The sequence below is a fragment of the Pelobates fuscus genome, chromosome 8 (assembly GCF_036172605.1).
Source record: "Pelobates fuscus isolate aPelFus1 chromosome 8, aPelFus1.pri, whole genome shotgun sequence".
NCBI lineage: Eukaryota > Metazoa > Chordata > Amphibia > Anura > Pelobatidae > Pelobates > Pelobates fuscus.
Window position 1 is genome coordinate 14,799,799 of NC_086324.1, and position 25,083 is coordinate 14,824,881.

At 41.4% G+C, this 25,083-nt stretch overlaps 1 protein-coding gene across 1 annotated transcript; it reads right to left on the reverse strand.

Moving 5' to 3' along the window:
• Window positions 1-379: 379 nt before the first annotated feature.
• Window positions 380-23,442, reverse strand: LOC134571153 (sterol 26-hydroxylase, mitochondrial-like). The gene is made up of 9 exons (XM_063429278.1): window positions 23,028-23,442; window positions 16,710-16,900; window positions 14,393-14,592; window positions 12,690-12,887; window positions 12,414-12,577; window positions 10,270-10,436; window positions 10,029-10,110; window positions 9,069-9,269; window positions 380-993 (listed from the first exon to the last, which is right to left on the reverse strand). The coding sequence occupies exons 1-9, from the start codon at window positions 23,268-23,270 to the stop codon at window positions 856-858; spliced, it is 1,584 nt and encodes a 527-aa protein (XP_063285348.1). The 5' UTR covers window positions 23,271-23,442; the 3' UTR covers window positions 380-855.
• Window positions 23,443-25,083: the final 1,641 nt, after the last annotated feature.

Consider the following 25,083-nt stretch of genomic DNA (forward strand, 5'->3'; position numbering starts at 1 on the left):
ATCAGAAATAATCACCCCTAAATCCCTTTCCTCAGATGTTGAGGTTAGGACTCTATCAAATATTCTGTACTCTGCCCTTGGGTTTTTACGTCCAAGATGCATTATCTTGCACTTATCCACATTAAATGTCAGCTGCCACAACTCTGACCATTTTTCTAGTTTACCTAAATCATTAGCCATTTGGCTTATCCCTCCTGGAACAGCCAACTCCTGGGGTATACCATCTTTATCAATATTCAGCTTTTGTCACGTTCAACTATTCCTTTAGGCATACATTTATTTATGTATTCATTATTTTATTTTACAGTTCTTATCCAGAGAGCTTTACACAATCATATCAACAGATTTTAGATATTTGTACAGTCAAAGGGAAATAAATTCAGACATATTGCTACAAAAGAGGTAGAATTTTGACATTTTGAGCTCGTTGCATGTAGGACCAGCTTGTAAAGAAAACATTTACATTGAAACCAATATGATTGGACTAAAAAATGTACTTATTTTGGTGTGGGAATTTGAGGAATTGTTGAAATGATTGTTTGATAACAGGTGTTTTCATTTGAAAAAGAAGAAAAGCAAAACTCTACAGAAAAGTGTTGATCGTGGCTGAGCAGAGAAGTATTTTAAATGTTACAACATGGAAAACTTGATTTTAAAATTACAAAAATCTAAAACATTGCATTCCCTATAGACAAAAAGATATATTGCAACATTCTGGTTACGAGGTTCATTTATATAGCTAGAATGTTACATTTTTTGCAAAGGATAAACTGAGCATCCAATTTTGTCTGTGACATCTAATGGGAAAACTCCGGTGATTTCTGAGAAAAATGTCAACTGGTATTCTAGAAATGTTCACGAGGAGTGCGCGGCCCACTGATCTCTGACGTGAAATTCCAGCCTTATAGGCTTGTTAGGGACCAGGGCGAGTCTTGCTACGGATCTGATCTTTGCACCCTTGGGGTCCGGTTTTATCTCATACTTCTGTATTATCTGAGGATGAAACACAATTACATTTGAGATAAATGCATAAAGACCGCTGTAGAATTCATATTGCAGAATAGAATGGACAGTAACCTACTTCTTAAACCTTATATTGTTTGCTGCTTGTGAGACACCGACGTCATTATTAAATAACACTATAGGGAGACTATAGTCTTCTATCAACAGTTTACGTGTCCAGCTCCCCCTAGTGTGTTAAGTAAAAAAGCATTTGTACTTACCTAGCTTCCCTGCCGTGCTGCTCTACTTACCTGCCCCGTCTCTTTGGCTGAGATTATCTATCTTGACGATCTCAGCCAATCCAATGCTTCCCTGTAGGGGCTCGCCACACCACACCAATCTGCATATGGACTGAGTTTCACTCGAGTTAGTGTGTTTTAACCCTGCAATGGAAACATTGGTGTTTTTACTAAACAGCAAAGCTTTACAGGGTTAAAACTTTAGTGCCGCTGCACCCAGAGGACTTCATTGAGAGGACGTGTTCTGGGTGCCAGTAGTGTCCTTTAATATGAGGTATTCCACAGAGTGAGTTGACTGGTGACTAGTGATGTCCCGGACGGTTCGCTGGCGAATAGTTCCTGGCGAACATAGTGTGTTCGCGTTTGCGGCGGCGGGCGAACATATTGTCAGGATCGGGACAGGGATCCAACACGCAGAGTACAAAGAGTGGAAAGGTACGTATACCGGGCCTTAGAATGGCCGGACTAACGTACCGAGAGTAATAGAGAATAGTCAGAGACAAGCCGAGGTCGAGGGAACGAGAAGACAGATAAGCGAGAGACAAGCCGGGTCAAGGGATAACAGAGATAAGCAGGGTAGTACAACAAGCCGAGTCAAAACCAATAGAGCAAACTAGAATACCAGAGCACTGAGTGACTAGACAAGCTAGAACCACGACAGGGCAATGAGCTGAAGTGAGAAGTAAGCTTAAATACCCTGGCTCCGGATGGTAGACACGCCTCTGACAAGTACCGATTGGATATCGGACACTTGAGTGGCAGGTCGCTCGTGATAGCGTCATGACGTCACGTATTGAGCGTACCGCTAGAAAAGGACGTGGATTCCTCGCGGTCGGTGTTTAAGTGACTGGATGAACCGCGAGGAACGAAGGAAACAGCTCGTTTGGACGGATAAACTACTAAGTCTCTACCTCTTTTAGAGGTAGAGACCTCAGGTACCCTGACAGTACCCCCCCTCTCAGATACGCCCACCGGGCGGAAGGAACCGGGACGAGATGGAAAGCAGAGGTGAAATGCTCTGCGAAGGCGAGAAGCATGAACGTCCTCCTGAGGTACCCAACTCCTCTCCTCAGGACCATATCCCCTCCAGTTGACCAGATATTGCAATTTTCCCCTTGAAATTCTGGAATCAATGATGGAGCTGACCTCGTACTCCTCCCGACCCTCCACCTGAACAGGACGAGGTGAGGAAACCTTAGAGGAGAATTTGTTGCAAATAAGAGGTTTCAACAAGGAGACATGAAAAGAGTTAGGAATGCGTAAGGCAGGTGGCAGAGCAAGGCGATACGCAACCGGGTTGATACGAGTGAGAACCCTGTAAGGACCTATGTAGCGAGGAGCAAATTTCATAGATGGAACTTTTAGGCGAATATTCTTAGTGCTCAGCCACACCCTATCCCCAGGAACGAAGACCGGAGCCGCTCTTCTATGCTTGTCAGCGTGTCTCTTGAACAACGAGGAATTATGTAACAGAATTTGCCGAGTCTGATCCCATAATTTCTTCAGGTTGGCGACATGATCATCAACCGACGGTATCCCCTGAGAAGAGGAAACCGAAGGAAAAATTGAAGGATGAAAGCCATAGTTCATGAAGAAAGGGCTAGAGCGAGTTGAATCACAAACAAGGTTATTGTGTGCGAACTCCGCCCAAGGGATCAAACCGACCCAATCGTCCTGGTGTTCGGAAACAAAGCAACGTAGATACTGCTCGATCTTTTGATTGGTGCGTTCAGCAGCTCCGTTAGACTGAGGGTGATAGGCAGAGGAGAAGTTCAATTTGATTCCCATTTGAGAACAAAAGGATCTCCAGAAACGTGAGATAAATTGAGAACCTCTATCAGAAACAATCTCCGAAGGAATCCCATGTAGGCGAAAAACTTCTTTCGCAAAAATCTCTGCCAATTCAGGAGAAGTCGGAAGTTTAGGTAATGGCACGAAATGGGCCATCTTTGTAAATCTATCCACCACCGTGAGAATAACAGTCTGTCTCTTGGAAGCAGGTAAATCTACGATAAAGTCTATGGACAAACAGGACCAAGGTTTCTCAGGAATGTCCAAGGGGTGTAATAGGCCACAAGGGGATGTATGAGGTTGCTTAGTCTTGGCACAAGTCTCACAAGCTGCGACGAACTCCTCAATATCTTTTCGTAGTGAAGGCCACCAGAAATCTTTGGATATCAGAGAGTATGTCTTGCGAATACCAGGATGTCCAGCTACTTTACTTTCGTGAAAACATTGTAAGAGTTCCAGTTGGAGTTCAGGAGGGACAAAGTTTCTTCCCTCAGGAGTGTTTCCGGGTGCCAGATGTTGTGACTTCAAGATCTGGTCAAGTAGCGGAGAATGGATCTTGAGACTGGTATTAGCAATAATATTGCATTTGGGTACAATGGAGGACAAAAGTGGTTCAACTGAAGCAGACGGCTCATATTGGCGAGATAGCGCATCGGCTTTAGAATTTTTTGACCCAGGTCTGTAAGTCAGAACGTAATTGAAATGGGTAAGAAATAACGACCAACGAGCCTGCCTGGAGGACAAACGCTTGGCCTCTCCGATATAAGACAAATTTTTGTGGTCCGTTAGAATGGTAACAGGATGTAATGTACCTTCCAATAAATGTCTCCACTCTTTCAAAGCCTTGATAACCGCTAGTAATTCTCTGTCACCAATGTCATATCTGCTCTCTGTACCAGACAATTTTTTAGAGAAAAATCCACATGGATGTAATGGTTTATCAACACCCAACCTTTGAGATAGGACAGCACCTAAACCAGTCTCTGATGCGTCTACCTCAAGTAGAAAAGGCAGGGAAGTGTCGGGGTGAACTAAAATTGGAGCGGAAGCGAAAAGCTCCTTGAGAGTTTTGAACGCAAGAAGGGCTTCAGTAGTCCAATTCTTAGTATCAGCCCCCTGTTTGGTCATATTGGTGATAGGTGCGATAATTGAAGAATAACCCTTAATAAAGCGCCTATAATAATTAGAAAAACCAATAAATCTCTGTATGGCTTTAAGACCTTTGGGTAAAGGCCACTCTAGAATGGACTGGAGCTTATCCGGATCCATCTTAAATCCTTCCCCCGAGATCACATAGCCGAGAAAGGTTACCTGGGTTTGATCAAAGCTACATTTCTCCAACTTGCAGTACAAGCCATGTTGAAGAAGCTTGTGCAAAACCCTCCTGACTTGCTTGTGATGAGTCTCAATCTCACTAGAATGTATGAGTATATCATCTAGGTATACAATGACGCAATCTTGCTGAAATTCCCTAAGAACCTCATTTATCAGATCCTGGAATACAGCTGGTGCATTGCATAACCCAAAAGGCATGACTGTATATTCATAGTGGCCATATCGAGTATTGAATGCCGTCATCCACTCATGTCCCTGCTGGATTCTCACCAAGTTATATGCCCCTCTGAGATCCAATTTGGTGAAAATTGTAGAGCCCTTCAAACGATCGAAGAGTTCGGTGATCAAGGGAATCGGGTAGGCATTTTTAATGGTTATCTTATTTAGGCCTCGATAATCAATACAAGGTCTTAAAGAACCATCCTTCTTTTTAACAAAAAAAAATCCAGCCCCGGCAGGAGAGGAGGACCTCCTAATGAATCCCTTGTCTAAATTTTCGTGAATATACTCCTCTAGAACTGAGTTCTCTTTCGTAGATAACGGGTATACATGACCTCTGGGCGGCATGGTACCAGGGAGTAGGTTAATTTTGCAATCAAAGGACCTGTGTGGGGGTAAGGTATCGGCTTTCTTTTTGTCAAACACTGCCTTTAAATCTAGATACTGAGACGGAATTTGTGTCTCTGTAGGATTGTCAGAGTTAGTCGAGGTGTTGGTTAAGCAGAGAGGTGAGACCTTCCGCAAGCATTTCTCTTGACAATTCTGTCCCCATGAAACTATCTCCCCTGACTCCCAATTAATAATAGGGTTATGTCTCCTCAACCAGGAGTACCCCAGGACTATGGGAATAGACGGAGAAGAAATGAGCAGTAAGGATATGTCCTCTCTATGTAGGATGCCAGCAGTTAAGTTAATCGGTATGGTCTCACGGAAAATGACAGGCTCAAGTAACGGTCTACCATCGATGGCCTCAACAGCCAGTGGTGTCTCTTTTAACTGGGATGGAATAGCATGCTTGGCAGCAAAACCCTGATCTATAAAGCTCTCAGCAGCTCCAGAATCGATTAGTGCCATAGTCTTGACTACTCCCTTTTCCCATTTTAAAGAAACGGGTAACAGAAGCCTGAACTCTTTGTAGTTGTGAATAGAGGACAAAGTAGAAACACCCAAGGCCTGTCCTCTAGAGAAACTTAGGTGCGAGCGTTTCCCGAACGATTAGGACAATTTAGGCGTAAATGACCTCTGACTCCACAATACATACATAAACCCTCCCTTCTTCTGTACTGTCTCTCCCTCTCTGTGAGATGAGTACTGCCTATCTGCATAGGTTCAGAAATACGTAAGTCCTCGAACTCAGAATTTTGAAAGGTAGGCGCTAGTTTAAAGGAGGGTCTACGGGTCCTATCTCGAGTGTTCTGCCTCTCTCTTAGGCGTTCATCAATACGAGATATAAAGGAAATTAAATCCTCCAAATTCTCAGGGAGTTCTCTAGTAGCAACCTCGTCAAGAATTACATCTGATAACCCATTCAGAAACACATCTATATAAGCCTGTTCGTTCCACTTAACTTCTGCCGCCAAGGACCTGAACTCTAGTGCATAATCCACTAGTGTTCGATCGTCCTGTCTAAGGCGCAACAGTAATCTAGCTGCATTGACCTTTCTACCAGGAGGGTCAAAAGTTCTTCTAAACGCAGCTACAAAGGCATTATAATTATAGACTAGTGGATTATCATTCTCCCATAAAGGATTGGCCCATCTCAGAGCTTTCTCAATGAGTAAAGTAATAACAAATCCAACCTTCGCTCTATCTGTAGGATAAGAGCGGGGTTGTAATTCGAAATGGATGCTAATCTGGTTCAGAAAGCCACGACACTTTTCCGGTGACCCGCCATAACGTACTGGTGGGGTAATACGGGAAGAAGCACCTACAGTGGCTACCTCTAGACCTGAGACTGCAGGAGAAATAGAAGGAGTACGTGTCTCCTCAGGTGGGTTACTAGCACGAGACAAAAGTGCCTGTAGTGCTAGAGCCATCTGATCCATCCTATGCTCCATGGCGTCAAACCTGGGATCAGAAGAACCAAGCTGACTGTTTGTACCTGCAGGATCCATTGGCCCTGTCGTAATGTCAGGATCGGGACAGGGATCCAACACGCAGAGTACAAAGAGTGGAAAGGTACGTATACCGGGCCTTAGAATGGCCGGACTAACGTACCGAGAGTAATAGAGAATAGTCAGAGACAAGCCGAGGTCGAGGGAACGAGAAGACAGATAAGCGAGAGACAAGCCGGGTCAAGGGATAACAGAGATAAGCAGGGTAGTACAACAAGCCGAGTCAAAACCAATAGAGCAAACTAGAATACCAGAGCACTGAGTGACTAGACAAGCTAGAACCACGACAGGGCAATGAGCTGAAGTGAGAAGTAAGCTTAAATACCCTGGCTCCGGATGGTAGACACGCCTCTGACAAGTACCGATTGGATATCGGACACTTGAGTGGCAGGTCGCTCGTGATAGCGTCATGACGTCACGTATTGAGCGTACCGCTAGAAAAGGACGTGGATTCCTCGCGGTCGGTGTTTAAGTGACTGGATGAACCGCGAGGAACGAAGGAAACAGCTCGTTTGGACGGATAAACTACTAAGTCTCTACCTCTTTTAGAGGTAGAGACCTCAGGTACCCTGACACATATGCGAAGTTTGGTCTGCCCCCTGTTCGTCATCATTGAGTAAACTTTGACCCTGTACCTCACATTCAGCAGACACATTCCAGCAAATCAGCAGCAGACCCTCCCTCCCAGACCCTCCCACCTCCTGGACAGCATCCATTTAAGATTCATTCGGAAGCTGCATTCATTTTTTTTTTCTTCAGTGCATATAAATGTTACAAGCAGATACTCACCCCAGACACTCTGTATTACTGCAGATACTCCCCAGACACTCTGTGTTATTTGTGATTTATGGCCCCCACCCACTGCGCAGGGGTGGGGGCCGGGGTGGGGAGGACAGTAGGTCCCCCCCCATTATTTTTATGGCCTCACCCACTGCGCCGGGGTGGGGGTGGGGGGAGGACCCAGTGTGTATCAGGGACCCTGAGGACAGGTGTCAATCCATATCTGCCAAGTGACCCTATGTAGGGGAAACAGTCCCTATTCTGCTCTGTGTCAGTGTGTATCAGGGATCCTTAGGATAGGTGTCAATCCATACCTGCCAAGTGACCCTATGTAGGGGGAACAGTCCCTATTCTGCTCTGTGTCAGTGTGTATCAGGGATCCTTAGGATAGGTGTCAATCCATATCTGCCAAGTGACCCTATGTAGGGAGAACAGTCCATATTCTGCTCTGTGTCAGTGTGTATCAGGGATCCTTAGGATAGGTGTGAATCAATATCTGCCAAGTGACCCTATGTAGGCGGAACAGTCCCTATTCTGATCTGTGTCAGTGTGTATCAGAGTCCCTGAGGACAGGTGTCAATCCATATCTGCCAAGTGACCCTATGTAGGGGGAACAGCCCCTATTCTGCTCTGTGTCAGTGTGTATCAGGGTCTCTGAGGACAGGTGTCAATACATATCTGCCAAGTGACCCTATGTAGGGGGAACAGTCCCTATTCTGCTTTGTGTCAGTGTGTATCAGGGATCCTTAGGATAGGTGTCAATCCATATCTGCCAAGTGACCCTATGTAGGGAGAACAGTCCCTATTCTGCTCTGTGTCAGTGTGTATCAAGGTCTCTGAGGACAGGTGTCAATCCATATGTCAAGGTGTCAATATGTCATATGTCAGGTGTCAATCCATATCCATTGTGATTTAGGAATGTTAGGTGATTTATGCCCTTTATGGATTAAAACCAGACTCTGCATCAACTGCGTAATTTTCCATGGGAGTTTTGCCACGGATCCCCCTCCGGCATGCCACAGTCCAGGTGTTAATCCCCTTGAAACAACGTTTCCATCACTATTGTGGTCAGAAAGAGTCCCTGTGGGTTTTAAAATTTGCCTGCCCATTGAAGTCTATGGCGGTTCGCCCGGTTCACCAGTTCGCAAACGTTTGCGGAAGTTCGCGTTCGCCGTTCGCAAACCGAAAATTTTATGTTCGCGACATCACTACTGGTGACCCAATCACTTTATGGGTATACAACTGTCTTGTTTTATTCCCCACTGGCAGAATATCCCAGGGCGATGCAGTGAAAGTTTAAAAAAAAAGAAATAGGAAAAATAAGAACCAACTTTTATTTAAACATGTGAAAGGTTACAAGCTCTTAATAAGCAAAAAGGTAGAAGTTGCTTTAAATTTAACATGCTGGGTAGTGGCTAATGGTGTCTATGCAGTCAGTGGTGTATTTAGCCCAAAGCAAACTAGGCATTTGCTTTGGGCGGCAATAACCAGGGGGTTACTTCAACGTCATCTTTACCCTGGAGAGAGCTTCTTTATATATATATATATATATATATATATATATATATATATATATATATATATATATATATATATATTTTATTTTTTAATTGAGCAATGCAAAGATTATCAAATTATCTTTGATAAATCTTTCTAAAAATACAAAGAAGGCTCTTACACCTAACATAAATTTAGCATTGTATCACTATAAATATATAATAACTATGTTTCAGTTTAGGAAAGCAAAATTATCATTATGATCTTTGTGATCCCCTCCACCAAGAAGTGGGTTGTGGCGCTCACTTACCCGAGATAACGCCAGGTACATTTCCAGCTCTGCTATCCGCCTCCCCACGCAGGCTCGAATTCCATGCCCAAAGGGGATTGCACTGAAAGGGTTATTCTTTACTCGTTGGTCTCGGAACCAGCGTTGAGGAATAAATTTGGTGGGTTCTGGAAAGTTGGCCTCCTCTCTGGCAATTTGGTAATGACCCAGAGTAAACTGAGTCTGCATATAAAATCCAGAATAATACATAGTGTCAGTTCTCAGGAGTAACATGATTTACACATTTGGCAAAGACTTTAAACACCTTCAAGTCCACTAATAATTCTGATATCTCAAGGAATCTTGTAAGATTGTAAGAAGCTTCATGGAAGGATCCACACATTGACACATTTTATGGAACACTAATTGAAACATAGAATGATGCAACATGCAGATCATCAGCATTGAAACATAGTGAGAACAAACTGAACCTGATTGATGACAAAGGTGAACATCAGAAATATTTCACTCGTTCCCATGCCTCACTTTGTGAACTTTGCCCAAGATGTCTATAAATATATTGATGTAATAAGTAAACACAAGGGCCTCAATTTAATATTGTTGGATAATCTTTTCAAATTATTTAATATTTTAAAATAACTTTTAAAATAATTTTTGTTAACATATTAAAACATCAAAAATATCATATATATAAAAATGACTAAATATCTACAAAATATCAGAACACTACAAACTTAACATATTTGTCAAAATATTTAATCACTTTAAAAGTTTATCCAAAAATGTTAAATCGTTTGGAAAACTTATCAAACTATATTAAATCGGAGCCGTTTTTAGTGTTGTAATTCCTTAACCATTTGTCTCTCTTATTGTTAGTATTTTATGGGAACTCAACGTTTTTGGGTGTTTTTAGAAATGAGCATACCATTACAGTTATGGGTGTACCAGTCCCTACAAAATATATGCACATTTTATACTTACACCTTCTGGGAAGCAGTAGTCTCCTACGACCATTGGTTTCTCGACCACGACTCTCGAATTGGTTGCTACAGCAGGATAAATCCTAAAACCATAGAATAGAGTGAGCCCAACTCCTTTGATACATATCATAAATTAACAGTCCTAGTAATTAAAACAGAAATCAGTAATCACAACATGGGATTTCACCGTATATTTTCTGCAGTTGGATATTTTAGATGATGAAGAGCCCAGAGGAGACTACCTCAGTGATTCTCTAATCACAGCCTTCAACAGTGGCATGTTGTTGATATCATCCGAAGTTGGTATCTTTCGTCCTGGAATTACTGACGATACCTCTTTAAAAAGCTGATCCTGGATCTCTGGGTGTTTTGACAGTAGGAACATAGTCCAAGTTAATGTGTTTGATGTCTGGAGAGAGAAGAGGACATTATAATAGCATATCTCATTGCCATTAGGTGGCAATACAATATCACACTTAGCAGTGCTAGAAGCAGTCATTTTCAGAGTATGAAGATTATCTCGCACCACAACTATTCAGAATGGAGTTTTATAACAACCACACTCTTTAGAAATCAAGTAAGTGTTTTTTTCAAACCCAGTGTAAGTTGTCCTAATTAATATTTAAGAGTTTCCATGCTGGACCAAAGGAATATAATTTTCCAGCTCATGATCAAATAGTTCTGACACTATTTGTGTCCTTACACTATTTGTGTCCTTACACTACAGTATTGGTGTCTTTACACTATTTGTGTCCTTACACTATTGGTGTCCTTACACTATTGGTGTCCTTACACTATTTGTGTCCTTACACTATTGGTGTCCTTACACTATTGGTGTATTTACACTATTTGTGTCCTTACACTATGTGTGTCCTCACACTATGTGTGTCCTTACACTATTGGTGTATTTACACTATTTGTATCCATACACTATTTATGTTCTTACACTATTTGTGTCCTTACACTATTGGTGTCCTTACACTATTGGTGTATTTACACTATTTATGTCCTTACATTCTCAGTGTCCTAACACTATTGGTGTTCTTACACTATTGGTGTCCTCACACTATTGATATATTTACACTATTAGCGTCCTTACACTATTTGTGTCTTTACACTATTGGTGTATTTACACTATTTGCGTCCTTACACTATTTGTGTCTTTACACTATTGGTGTCTTTACACTATTTGTGTCTTTACACTATTTGTGTCCTTACACTATTGGTGTCCTTACACTATTGGTGTATTTACACTATTTGTGTCCTTACACTATGTGTGTCCTCACACTATGTGTGTCCTTACACTATTGGTGTATTTACACTATTTGTATCCATACACTATTTATGTCCTTACACTATTTGTGTCCTTACACTATTGGTGTCCTTACACTATTGGTGTATTTACACTATTTATGTCCTTACATTCTCAGTGTCCTAACACTATTGGTGTTCTTACACTATTGGTGTCCTCACACTATTGATATATTTACACTATTAGCGTCCTTACACTATTTGTGTCTTTACACTATTGGTGTATTTACACTATTTGCGTCCTTACACTATTTGTGTCTTTACACTATTGGTGTATTTACACTATTTGTGTCCTTACACTATTTGTGTCCTTACACTATTGGTGTCCTTACACTATGTGTGTCCTTACACTATTGGTGTCCTTACACTATGTGTGTCCTCACACTATTTGTGTCCTTACACTATTGGTGTCCTTACACTATTTGTGTCCTTACACTATTGGTGTGCTTATACTATTGGTATCCTTACACTATTTGTGTCCTTACACTATTGGTGTCCTTACACTATTGGTGTATTTACACTATTTGTGTCCTTACACTATTGGTGTGCTTATACTATTGGTGTCCTTACACTATTTGTGTCCTTTGCTGTTTTTTGATCTTCACATATATTTTTTATCATAGAGGATTCAAGTGAGCTGTTTATCAAAATATTTTTTCAAAATATTACAGTATATTAAAATATACTGTATATAACATATATAAAAAATATATATGTTTATAAAAATAATTATCAAAATATTGAAATTTTTTTTGGAATATTAAATCCTAAAGGTTTTACAAAAACTATTAATGCATTTAAAATTCTTATCCAGAAATAGTGAAACGAGGCCTTAGCTAGATAATCCTAATGGCTGCTTTTTGTATTGCCATCAGTAGTGAAAATTTGATTTAGCTGCAGATCCTACAACCATTGCAGCTCCCCTCCACACCCCCATGCAATGATTGTAGGATCTGCAGATAAATTTGAGAATGAGTTAGCTCCTACTTTATCAGTTTAAAATAGTTGTGTTCGTCTACATACTCTTTTATGTATAATACTGAAAGAAAGAGTTTCTTTAATATAATTTACGTACTGTATCAACACCAGCCAATAGCAGTTCTGTGACGCTGGAGTAAACTTCCTTAACGGTTAGTTTACCGCTGGAAAGCAAGTATGTCAGGTATTCACCTTTCACCTCTTCACCACGATCCAAACGCTCCTGGATCGAATTCATTTTGTTGTCAATCAACACTTTCCCTACGCAAAATAGAAGCGAATGATCAACCAATGTAGATAAATGCCAAGCTATCGGGAAATAAAGCACAATGTGGAATGGATAAAAAAAAGATTTTACAACGATAATGCTCACCAAAGTGGAACATATGATCCCAGTAGGCTATATAGCGATCCCAGATGGGCAGAAATGATTTGGTCCACTGTGGAAAGAAAGTTACCAAGACAGCGTACTTAAGCGCACCACCAATGGAATCAATAAACCCCTGGGTATCTGGTGAGATTTCCTTCTCCAGGCAGCCAATCCGAGTCTCAAAGAGTATGTACGATATACCTAAAATATATCATTATTATTGGCATTTTTATAACATCAACACTTTCAATAAAAATGATAGAAAGGGCACATTTTAAAGTGAAAAAGGCCCTGCTCAAAAGAGCTTACAATCTATGAGGGTTTGAGATAAGCAGATATATATCCATTGGTGTCCTGCCAAGGGACACTTGCTGGGGGGGTTGTCTGAGGTTGTCCAGGATTTGAACCTGGGTTCCTGTTTGCAAGGTAATGGTAACTATGTTACTTAATTCCGACCAGATTTCTCCAATGTGTGAAGAAAGTGTCTCTCCACCCTGGGTCGGGATCCAAGACTGGGAGCCCAAGCTATATTCAGTCCCCATCGGTTCGAACAGACACATCATATTTGTGTGATACGGGATACGGCATTATTGTAATGGATGTGCTTTACATAATTTATATTATTGTTTTTCTGAAGGAACTGTGTGGCAGCATCTATTTTAAAATATATTCCATTAGAATAGAAGAATGGGCCCCTAAGCTTATTTTACTATTAAAGCATTAGTCTAATGGTGTGTGGTATTTGTGATGACTAGCCTATCGTAGCAGAATGGGCAGCTAGACATACTGGGTTTAACATTACCAGCACTGAATGCTCTCTATGAATAATCAACCACCTACAACATTTTGAGTCACCGAGCGCTCTCTTGGATAATGATGCATATTCTAGACATAACCAGTTGGTGTTTAGAACATTCTGATACTAATGCCTCGTTTCCACTGAGCGGATCGGTTCGGGTCGGTACAGTTTGGAAGGTTTAGAATGGACCAGCCCATTCTGTTGAGCGTTTCCACTGCAAGTCAGACCTTTCATGGCCATGCAGGGTTTAGAAAAAATGCTTTTCCTGTCCACCAATCAATGGATTGTATAGTAGCTCCGCCCTAACCGAACCGTTCCATTTCTTATGGCCCTACATCTGAAGCAGGACCCTGAATGGATCGGTACGGTTTGCTTGTATGGACCACTTTCATAATGGAAACACCCAAAATAGCGAACCGTACCGAACCGAACCGATCCGCTCAGTGGAAACGAGGCATTAGTATCCTTCAGTTAATTAGTGCTAAAACAAAGGGAACATTTACTTTTCACATTTCAGACCGTTCTGACCTAGCATGAGTCCAGGACCAAACTGTCAGACATCTCGACCAAAGAGATTGGTCAACGCTGCACAGTCCCTTAGTTTGGCATCCTATATTCCTGATCAGTGATCTGTAACTCCTCAAAGACATTTTGAGGATGTCTTCCACATAGATTAGATTTTTGGAGACATTAAGAATTTGCAAACAAGCCAAAATATCCATGAGTCACTTTCGTTTATTTTCATATTTTTGGGTCTCCCTACACCTAAAGGTCTCCCTACACCTCTAACTACCATTTCCTAGTGTTTAGTGCTAAAGGGATAACTTTACATGTACTGATTAGTTAAAAGCAACACTCCCCTCTTTCTGTATGGTGCGCACATATCGAGTATATGACATTGTATTACCTTCAAATGCAAATCTGTACATTGCCTTTAGCACATCCTCCACCATGACTCCAGATGAAGAATTCTCCCTTAATTCATCCAGTCTCAGCAGAAAGTCTGAAACCACTTCGTTTATATAATCTGTGTATAAGAGCGCCTCTCCTGGTTTCAGCATTCTAGTATTTAGCACGGTCCGTAACGTCTTCCAGCGGTGGCCTTCCCTAAAGCACAGGTCAGGGTGTTCAATAAAGATATAAACTCTATCACCAACCAATAAAGCAACAAAAAAATCCCATCGGAATGCAGATCAGTCTGCAAAGTATGGGTTTAATTGGGTGCGTGTGCTATACTTTTTTATTTTTAATTTGTGAAGTTATTTTTGAGTAATATGTCCATTTTCAGTTAAAGACTTATAGAGAGATTAAGGGTCAGGTGACGTGCACCCCTGGGTACCAGACAGCTCCCATTATACACGGCAGCTCCTTTCTCCATTACGATCAGTTAACCTCTTTATTGTTAGCGCTAGCTAAACCGCTTGTAATTTAAGTTAATGCTAATTAGGCCTCTGGTTATACCAGTCAATTCCTCTTAAAGTGTCTCTGTCACCAAAAATTCATTTCATCTAATCTGTTTCTATAGAGCTTCTTGTGTCTGAATATATTTTTACTTATTTCTTGAGCACTCTAGTTTAATTAAATACATGAATAAAAGAAGGGACTACTTTTCTTCCGGTATAGCAGTTGAGTTGACAAAACATGGAGCTTAAAGCCAGGTTCTGTTTCAGTTAACCAATCAGATTTACCCACAATCCATCAGTAAAAACCAACCCTTCCACAGGAGCTTAAAGTGGACATCATATATAGACAAATGAGAACAAAATGGCTGTTCCCAGATATAGAGATCCGGCACAAGGAAGAAAAAATTATAAATATAAATGGAGTGAAGTATAATTATTAAGATACAGGGGGCATGAGAAAAAGACAGGTCTACTTTAACTAATCATTTGCAGCCTGGATTATTTTATTATTTATACTCTTTAAAAAGACACTGTAACCAATCCATCTCGCTAAAAGTCCCTCTATTCAGTGTTAAACTATTTATTAGCAGTTTAACATTAAATAAGGGTCCCTGTCCTCCCACAGCCGGCCCCCGCTGGAGGTGTGGCTAAACAAAGATTTATAATTTCCTATTAGCCATACCAATTCATACCTGCAATAGGCACTGTAATACAGCACCAGGGAACTCCAGACACTATAACCACTTTAATAAGATGATGCAGTTACTCTGCTTATAGTGTCTCTTTAGGTTTTATCTTCTATCTAGCCAATAGCAGCCCAGGAATCATATCTCTCTTCCCCTATGTACAACCTGTTAGCTGTGTCTGTTTGCCTTCTCCGCCATATTGTACAAAGCCCTCAGACCTCTCCTGGTTTGCTCCTTCATTAAAAAGCAAAAAAAAAATACCGTATCCACATTCCAGCTAGTCTACACCCTGTTTTCTTCACATCCAACTTGAGGTTATGGGTCTCCTTGTACTACAGTCTATTGCTGGTGTCCCTAGACAAAGTCACCTCTGTAGGGACAATCATTTCACCACCCAACCATCTAGATATAAACGTATATCCAACTAATCTGGAATTCCCTTATTTCTGCCACTATCCATTCATGGATATTCTGAATACTAAGACTTTCTTTAATATTGTCAGAGCACTGGCTTGGTCAACACCAAAACTGTATGTGTATCTAAACAACAAATAATACTGAACCGGAAATCAGGTTCGCAATTTAGGCTAAAATTGGCAAGCTGTGATTAAAGTACAAATTATCTTTCAGGACATTCTTAAATTTCAATTCTAGATGATTTTAGCATTCAAGATCGGTAACTCTCTAAAAACACATAGAGAGTAAAAATACAAAGGGCAGCTCATAGCGTAATTAATGTGATAATAAATAAAAGGAAAAGATTGACAGGGTATTCACCAAAGGGACAATTGTTGAGAACTGAAAGTAAATTTCAAATTTAAGGTTAGAAAATCAGAATTGGAAAAAATTATCCAAGTCAGCTTTGCTTCTCGTTCAGTTATTTCAGCCTTAAATATGAAATTAACTTTGAATTCCTTAAAATTCTCACTTTAGCAAATCACCCTGTGAGTGTATTTTTGCATTGTAACATGTATGACATTTCACCAGAGCAGTTTCCTCTTTTCTGTGAAATTCTGTGGATGTTCTGTGTATTTAGCTTTGTACGGCCGTGACGTGTGTTTTCTGGAATGCCTACCCTGGGATTTTCCAGACTCCAGGACATGGAATGTATACAGATTGCATTTTTTGTACTCACACTGTAAATGGTCCGAGCTCCAGATCTCGCATACGACGATATATTTTCCAGAGCTCCATATCGTTCCTTATTGGATAGTTCCCTTCCTTCCTCAGGATTGTTTCAACTAAATCCACATCGACAACATTCACGACTTTGTATCGACCTAAAGTGGTTTTCCAGATCGGGCCATATTTCTTCTTAAACACTCCCTGAAAAAGAGTTGTCCCATTGGGACTTTAATTTCAGAAGGTTCTAATAACAGATTATAATTGATTCACCGAACCGGCAAACAGTTGCGGAGAACCGACAAAAGAAACTCAAGTTTTAGCCCCAAATAACCAAAATGGGAAAATAGCCGAGTTTGTGGATTTAACCCGTTTGGCTATTTTGAATTTCATTGTTAATTCCCAATTCACAGAATAAGTCTGACAGTTTAATTACTTGACATCAGAATGTATTAGCACGCACAATTTAATTGCTATTTCATTGTTTCCTAAGGGAACATTTTCATTTATTAAAAGTTCTTCCATTATTCAGATCTTTTTTATTTGTTATTTTTTTTTTTATATTTAATATTTTTATTTGTGCATAGCTGTTTTGACATACATTCTCGGGGTGCCCCAATAGCAATCCTCGTGTTTCTATTTATGTTTAACAGTAGGAGCAGTAAGAAAATCGGCACAATTTTTTTGTAATAGCAATTAACAGGTAACTAATAGCGTAATAGCAGGCTAATTTTCTCAGACAAGTGAGCAGAATATGTAGCTTATCACCATTGCCCTGAGCAGTGGGTTGGTGTCAGTGTATAGAGAGAAGTAGCTAGTAAGGACCATAGACAGAGAAAGGCATATAGAAGACATGGAAAGTATTGGAAAACATTGTCCTAGCTAATGACTGATGCAGAGGGGTTATTTAACTCAGCTGCTTCTCTCTTATGGCAGCAGACTTATGTGACAGCCCCCCCCCCCCCCCTCTCGGTTAACCAACTTCAGTCCTTAGCAGAATGGATGTGTCATCCATCGGGCGTTCTTCACTTGCATGGGGACCTCTCCAGCCCCAGGCTTGTTCGAGGGCCGGCATCTGTGTACCACAGACCTGGTTTCTGCAGCAGTCCAAGTCTATTCCCTGCCAGGAGTGATCGGAGGGTCTAGGTGGTGTTCGCCGCGGTGCGCGGGCGATCTTCCGACCTTGTGGGCGATGCGGGGTATGTATGTCCCTTGTGGCTCTCAGCCTGGGAAGGCGAGCTGTAGGTTTCGTGTGTTTCCTCGCTGGAGTGCCGCCTTGAGTAGGTCTCCTCTCAGGCAGTCGCGCTGAGTTCCCGGCTCCTTTACGCTTGCTTGCCTCAGTAGTTTGGGCGCGGTGCTTTAATCGGAGCCAGAAACAGTGGAATATGGCATCCAGCTTTTTCAGGATGTCTGCCATGTGGTCTTTGGTCGTTGCTTGCTTGGGACTCACCGAGTGTAATTGCGAGGGAGTGGCATCCGCCATTTTGCAGCAGCTGTATTTTGCTCAGCGTCTGTATTTCACCACTTGTCACCGCTTAGTCGGTCTAGTAAGCTTTAAGTGGACTGGGTTAACCCCCACCAGTCTGGGGGTGGGGGGTAGGAGTGCTGCGGTTCCAGACCCCGTGTAGTAGCGCGGGTGGATCGGTTGCCTCCCCCACTGCCTCATCCCAGGTAGGCCGCAACAGAGCTCCTGGGCTCTCCGGGTGAGTGAGTGCTGGCTTGCGTTCGGGTTTTGCAAGCCTGGGTCTCCTGACCTTTGTTATGTGGGTTGCTGTCCGTGGAAGCCCCAATATCAGGTAAAATACCCCAAAATCTAGCTTTGTTTCAAGAGCTCTGGCTTTCCACGTCTTGCCGGCTCAGAGGTCAGGCTCCGCCCCTCTATTCAGATCTTTTATTCAGATATTGAAACATTGATCTCTTATTCAGTTTGTAGCAGTTGATTAAGGGTTGAGCCAGTTTAGTAAAACCTTGAACATATGAATAAATCAGTATATACTTTACTGCGATTTATTCACACTGAATACAATGTTTTCTTCTGATATCAGGGATCGAGGAACTGTTTAGTGCACTAGCCTTTTATTGGGTTAAAGGAACTCTGTGTGATGCACGTAGGAGTATAGAAATAGGACAGTAGAGGGCAGTAGAGAGGAGAAGAGCAGCATTAGGGATGTTGAGTAAAAGTATTGTGACAGCAGGAGACAGCTATATAGCAAAGGGGAACTGGTGACAAAAGGTAACAGCGTGGGACAGCACTGATATAGCAAAGGAGAACTGTTGACAAAAGGTAACAGTAGGGGACAGCACTGATATAGCAAAGGAGAACTGGTGACAAAAGGTAACAGCGTGGGACAGCACTGATATAGCAAAGGGGAACTGGTGACAAAAGGTAACAGCGTGGGACAGCACTGATATAGCAATGGGGAACTGGTGACAAAAGGTAACAGCGTGGGACAGCACTGATATAGCAAAGGGGAACTAGTGACAAAAGGTAACAGCGTGGGACAGCACTGATATAGCAATGGGGAACTGTTGACAAAAGGTAACAGTAGGGGACAGCACTGATATAGCAAAGGGGAACTAGTGACAAAAGGTAACAGCGTGGGACAGCACTGATATAGCAAAGGAGAACTGGTGACAAAAGGTAACAGCGTGGGACAGCACTGATATAGCAAAGGGGAACTGGTGACAAAAGGTAACAGCGTGGGACAGCACTGATATAGCAAAGGAGAACTGGTGACAAAAGGTAACAGCGTGGGACAGCACTGATATAGCAAAGGGGAACTGGTGACAAAAGGTAACAGCGTGGGACAGCAATGATATAGCAAAGGAGAACTGGTGACAAAAGGTAACAGCGTGGGACAGCACTGATATAGCAAAGGGGAACTGGTGACAAAAGGTAACAGCGTGGGACAGCACTGATATAGCAAAGGGGAACTAGTGACAAAAGGTAACAGCGTGGGACAGCACTGATATAGCAAAGGAGAACTGGTGACAAAAGGTAACAGCGTGGGACAGCACTGATATAGCAAAGGGGAACTGGTGACAAAAGGTAACAGCGTGGGACAGCACTGATATAGCAAAGGGGAACTAGTGACAAAAGGTAACAGCGTGGGACAGCATTGATATAGCAAAGGAGAACTGGTGACAAAAGGTAATAGTAGGGGACAGCATTGATATAGCAAAGGAGAACTGGTGACAAAAGGTAACAGCGTGGGACAGCACTGATATAGCAAAGGAGAACTGGTGACAAAAGATAACAGTAGGGTACAGCACTGATATAGCAAAGGAGAACTTGTGACAAAAGGTAACAGTAGGGTACAGCACTGATACAACAAAATACAGCAGGTGAATACGGCCCAAAACAAAGGGACAGTGCTGATACAAATGAGAGCCTGTGACATTAATGGATTGTAGGTGACAGCATACCAGGGATCTTAAGCTGACTGAAGAAGTCTAGATTATCAGCGAAACGCGTTTTGGCACTTTGTTAATGCACTTTTATAGTTTTTGTATGTGAGTATTAATAAATATTGTTAAATTTTTAGTACCTCCATAGTATATTTAATATCTCCATAGTATATTTAATATCTCCATAGTATATTTAATATCTCCATAGTATATTTTCATAGTATATTTTATCAGTATCCAGATCCAGCACCTTCATCCACTAGCATACAGCTGTGGGCAGTGTTATCCCATAAGTGACACCAAGCTTACATACCTAGAGTCAGGACCTATCTGGCTCTTATCCTGGTGACACATCCAGATTGTTTGTTTATATCAGATTGGTTTAGATGTCTGCACTATTACTGCCCTTTTTTCTTCTCCCTTTTGAGTGTAGTGTTTCATGAGAAGAAAGGTGTATTGCTACCTGCAAAGGCAAACCTGTGCGAACATTGAGCCTTATTGTTACCAGGCTCTGCTTCGTGTGAGTGCTCCTAGTTATTGGAGCTATACCTCACTTGTGGACATTGTACCATCTGCACTATATTTTGCCTATCTTGTTTTGGCATATGCTGCTCTCCTGCGGATGTATCATTGTTATTAAAGGGTAATATACCACATTTTAGTGCATACGTTTTAACCCCTATCCAGAAAGGAAAATGTCAGCTTTTTACTTCCTCAGCTCCCACCTCTGTCACATTTAGATTGTAATTACAATGCATTCCCTCCCTGACTTGGCTTGAGGCCTCTCTTATCATATAACTCTCTTGTTTACAATACCGCCTCCCAGCTGCTTCCTATCTCTGGAACTCTCTAACACGCAATCCCCATTTCCATACACTGCCTTCAGATTACAGTTCATCACTTTACTTGTTTCTTCATTAACCACAACAACCATTTTCCAGTGATCAATCACTCTAACCAACGCATTTCTCCTTATTATTTGCCCGTTATTTGGGCGAAACGCACCTGCTCTATACTGAAGTGGTTATTCACCGAACAGGAAATTCTGGAGAAATAACTAGGAAACTACAATCTGCAAGCCAAAATAGCCAAGATGGGAAATTCTCCAATCTGGCTGTTTTTCTACTTTGACTGTTGTGGTTTATAATGTATAAAAATCCCTGGTATGGTACATTAACCCATTAGTTCCCCTTGCCCATTTAGTATGGATGTTTACATGCATGTATCTCACAATCTGTATTGGTCTGTTACTATCTGGTCTAAGAATAATAATAACAAAGTATTTAACCAGGAAAGCTACATTCAGATATATTCTGGTTTCCATATATGTAATGGTACATTTTATTGTTACCCTTTACTCAACATATCCAGCTCTGTGATGTGAAATGTGTATATATATTAGGACCACTGTTAGTGGGGTTTTGTGTGTACATATATCAGGACCTGATGAAAGTCTATATGTGGACACTTAGACACCGAGCTGCCCATGCGATCACTCTAAATGTTTATTCATTTTTTTCCTTTTAGTATGGGGAATCCCATGTCTGTACATAATACTTTATATATTGTTATAATAAACATGTTGTAGGATGTATTTTAAAATGTGGATACATATGACAGAACAGTGAGATAATGTTGGTAGTGGGACAGAAAACCCAAATCAACATTTAGCCCTCTAGTCTTAAAGGACCACTCTAGGCACCCAGACCACTTCAGCTTAATGAAGTGGTCTGGGTGCCTGGTCCAGCTAGGTTTAACCCTTTTTTATATAAACATAGCAGTTTCTGAGAAACTGCTATGTTTATATAAGGGTTAAGCCAGCCTCTAAATCCTCTAGTGGCTTTCTCACTGACAGCCGCTAGAGGCGCTTGCGTGATTCTCACTGTGAAAATCACAGTGAGAGCACGCAAGCGTCAATAGGAAAGCATTGATAGCATTGCTCTTGCCGCGCATGCGCATTCAGCCGAAAGGGAGGATCGGAGGCGGAGAGGAGGAGGAGAGCTCATCGCCCGGCGCTGGAATAAAGGTAAGTTTTAACCCTTTACTCTCCCCAGAGCCGGGCGGGAGGGGGTCCCTGAGGGTGGGGGCACCCTCAGGGCACTATAGTGCCAGGAAAACGAGTATGTTTTCCTGGCACTATAGTGGTCCTTTAATGTCAACAAATTGGACCATTCTGGCTTCAAACTTTTTTCTTTCTTGGGTATTTTTAAAACCCCCTCTCAGTACTTTGATTTGTAGGTCCTTGATTGAGTGGTCAGGCTGGGCACCATGTTCTCACAGGAGTGCAGGAAGATCCTTCTTTGTGGAGTTTAATGGGGTGTCTGTGTATATATTTATTACGCCATTTAGTTGCTGGGTGGTTTTTGGAATGTTTAACAATGTTTCCACCTAGGATGCTACATTGGGGAAGCCATGCAGTAATTAAATATAACGTTTAAATCAGTGCTTGGATTATTATACTAAACCTTAATTGTTTAAAGCTGGCTAGGGGTAGGGAGTGTTATATGCCAAACCTCCTAGTGATAACTGCTGTAGCTGTACCTTAGTAGTAAGGTGACCTAATTGTGTTTATATTCATTAATGCTTTTTAAAGATCAAGCACACAGTTAATATTCAGTAAAGGGGTTTTCTTTAAGTTTTTTATTTTGTTTATAAAGTGTCAATATATCCGGCAGCACTGTACAAAAGGTAAACAAAACAGAACCTTCACAGAATACGTGACAAATGGAACAAATACCCTGCCTATATGGACGTCTCAATATAAGTAGCACTCAGTGTGTACAGCAAACATGAACTATTGGATTGAATATCAGAATGATCAGGTGTAAGGTAGATAGACTTCTCAGATCACTTATGGCATTGGCAAACTTGCACATAACAGGTAATATATTCTGGTTCCCTACAGGTGGAAGGGGGTACTTACTTGCAATTCATGTGAGTACTGCCAGTATCCTTTCAGGAAAACCCAGTAGATGCTGGTGAGGAGGTTGGGTCCAGGGAGATCATCAAATGTCTTGTATCTCTTCTCCCCCTCTGTTACCCCAGCTGCAGCTGCCCCTGCTGTGAGTCTGCCCTGGGTTCCAGTGATCCTGCATGTCTGCAGCAGAGAGAGTCCTTTATTTCTTCCAAGAGGCAGTAAACAGCGCAGGGAAGCAGGGGTTAACATGGCTCTAGGGTGCCTATGGCTGTGTTGGGGTGCTGAAGCGAAAGGAGAGCCTTTACATAGCTGTAGTTGTAAGTCTGTTATAACATACACAGACACTGCATGTGAAACTCCCACTGGTAGATTTGACACACCCAACAATACAGTGAGCTGCCCTTAACCTTGACTTTCTCTCTGTACTGTATGCAACGTTGGATCATTGCTGACACGGTGAGTTTTATTCCATCTCATAGATAACACCAATAGTAAATCGCATTCCTTGGACGTCTCAGAAAAAACTAAGAACTGACGCAGTGTACTGAATTTATATTTTATTAGAAGAATGTGAAGAACGCTGAGGATGGAGTGGAACCAGTGATCGGGGGAAAGACCAAGATATTCATTTATAAACTACTTTACCAGGAAGGATACATTGAGATTTCTCTCGTTTTTAAGTATGTCCTGGGATATGAGGACATTCTGTGATCGGCCTGAGAAAAATGTTCGGAACAAGCTGAGAATAGAGTCACACAGTCCACACGATTCCGTTAAATGATCAGTTGAATTCCTTGGCAGGCAAGCATTGGCCTTGGGGGTCAAGTAAAAACAAATGGTCTTTTTTTGCAGATGAAAGTCACATATCGGTGTGTAAGGTCCTCCTCACATAGAGTTTAACCAATAGAGTATGCTGATAACGCAATGGGTGACATCACATATTCCTACTTTTATCAGTATGACCTATGTACGATGAGAAATCTCGGAATGGGACTCAGACCAAGTTTCCTGCAACTTAGTTGCCACTATTGACGATCTGAATGTCTCATATCCCAATGGGCCAATAATGCATGAAGCTCATTGAGACTCCAGTCAATGCACAAAACCACTTTTCCTGTCTGATATCTCACTCCTGCTGTACTCTGCCAGCAGACACCCCAACTCACCTTCTGCTACTTTTAAAGAAGCCCAATGGGACTGTGATGTTTGACCCACAGGCCCTGAACAATACCCCCCACCTCACTGGTCAGCCATTCCAATTTGCAGTATCAAAAGAAACAAAGAGTTTGGGATGGTTTAAGATTATACAGCCGCTCCTATCTCTTGCCATGAATAGTATTTTTAGGGGCAGTTTAGCCAATGTAATTTAACACGTATAATTACAGCTGGTTGTAGTGTTTGTGTTACTAGTAGTCTACAGACCCTATAGGTGATGGGTTAATTGCTGATAGAAACAGTGACTGTGTACTATATTAGTCAAAAATAGCAGTACAAAAAATATATATATATATACAACCAGCAGTTTACAACTAGACAATGTGAAAAGGGCCTGCCACATCGAACATCTAGTTTCATACCCCTGGGAAATTAAAATATACACCCTGTTCCAAATTATTATGCGGAGTGTGAACCTACGCTAAGTGCAAACATGGTATCCATGGTGGTTCCTTTCTGAGGTATATAAAAATAATTTTGAATCAAATAACCTTTACTTAAAAACTTATAAAAATAAATAACTAATAAAGTTGGTTTGGTATAGCTTATGTTTACATATTTTTTTTTCTAAAATGTTGTCTTCTCCCACTACTTCCCTGTTGATGTCCAGTAATATGAGCCATGAAGTAGGTTTGCTATTGCATGGAGGACACCCCAAAATATACCTATACCCAATGTTCAGTATTGTAATGGAGTTTTGCCAGTTAAACTAGGAATTATGTAGAATTGGCAAAGAAACTGTAACTGTTTTGACCAAAATTTGCCAAATTAAAATAATTATCAAATTCAGCAATTTTGCAATGAATCTATTTTGTAAAATTTCTGTTGTCAAAACTTCCACAATTGC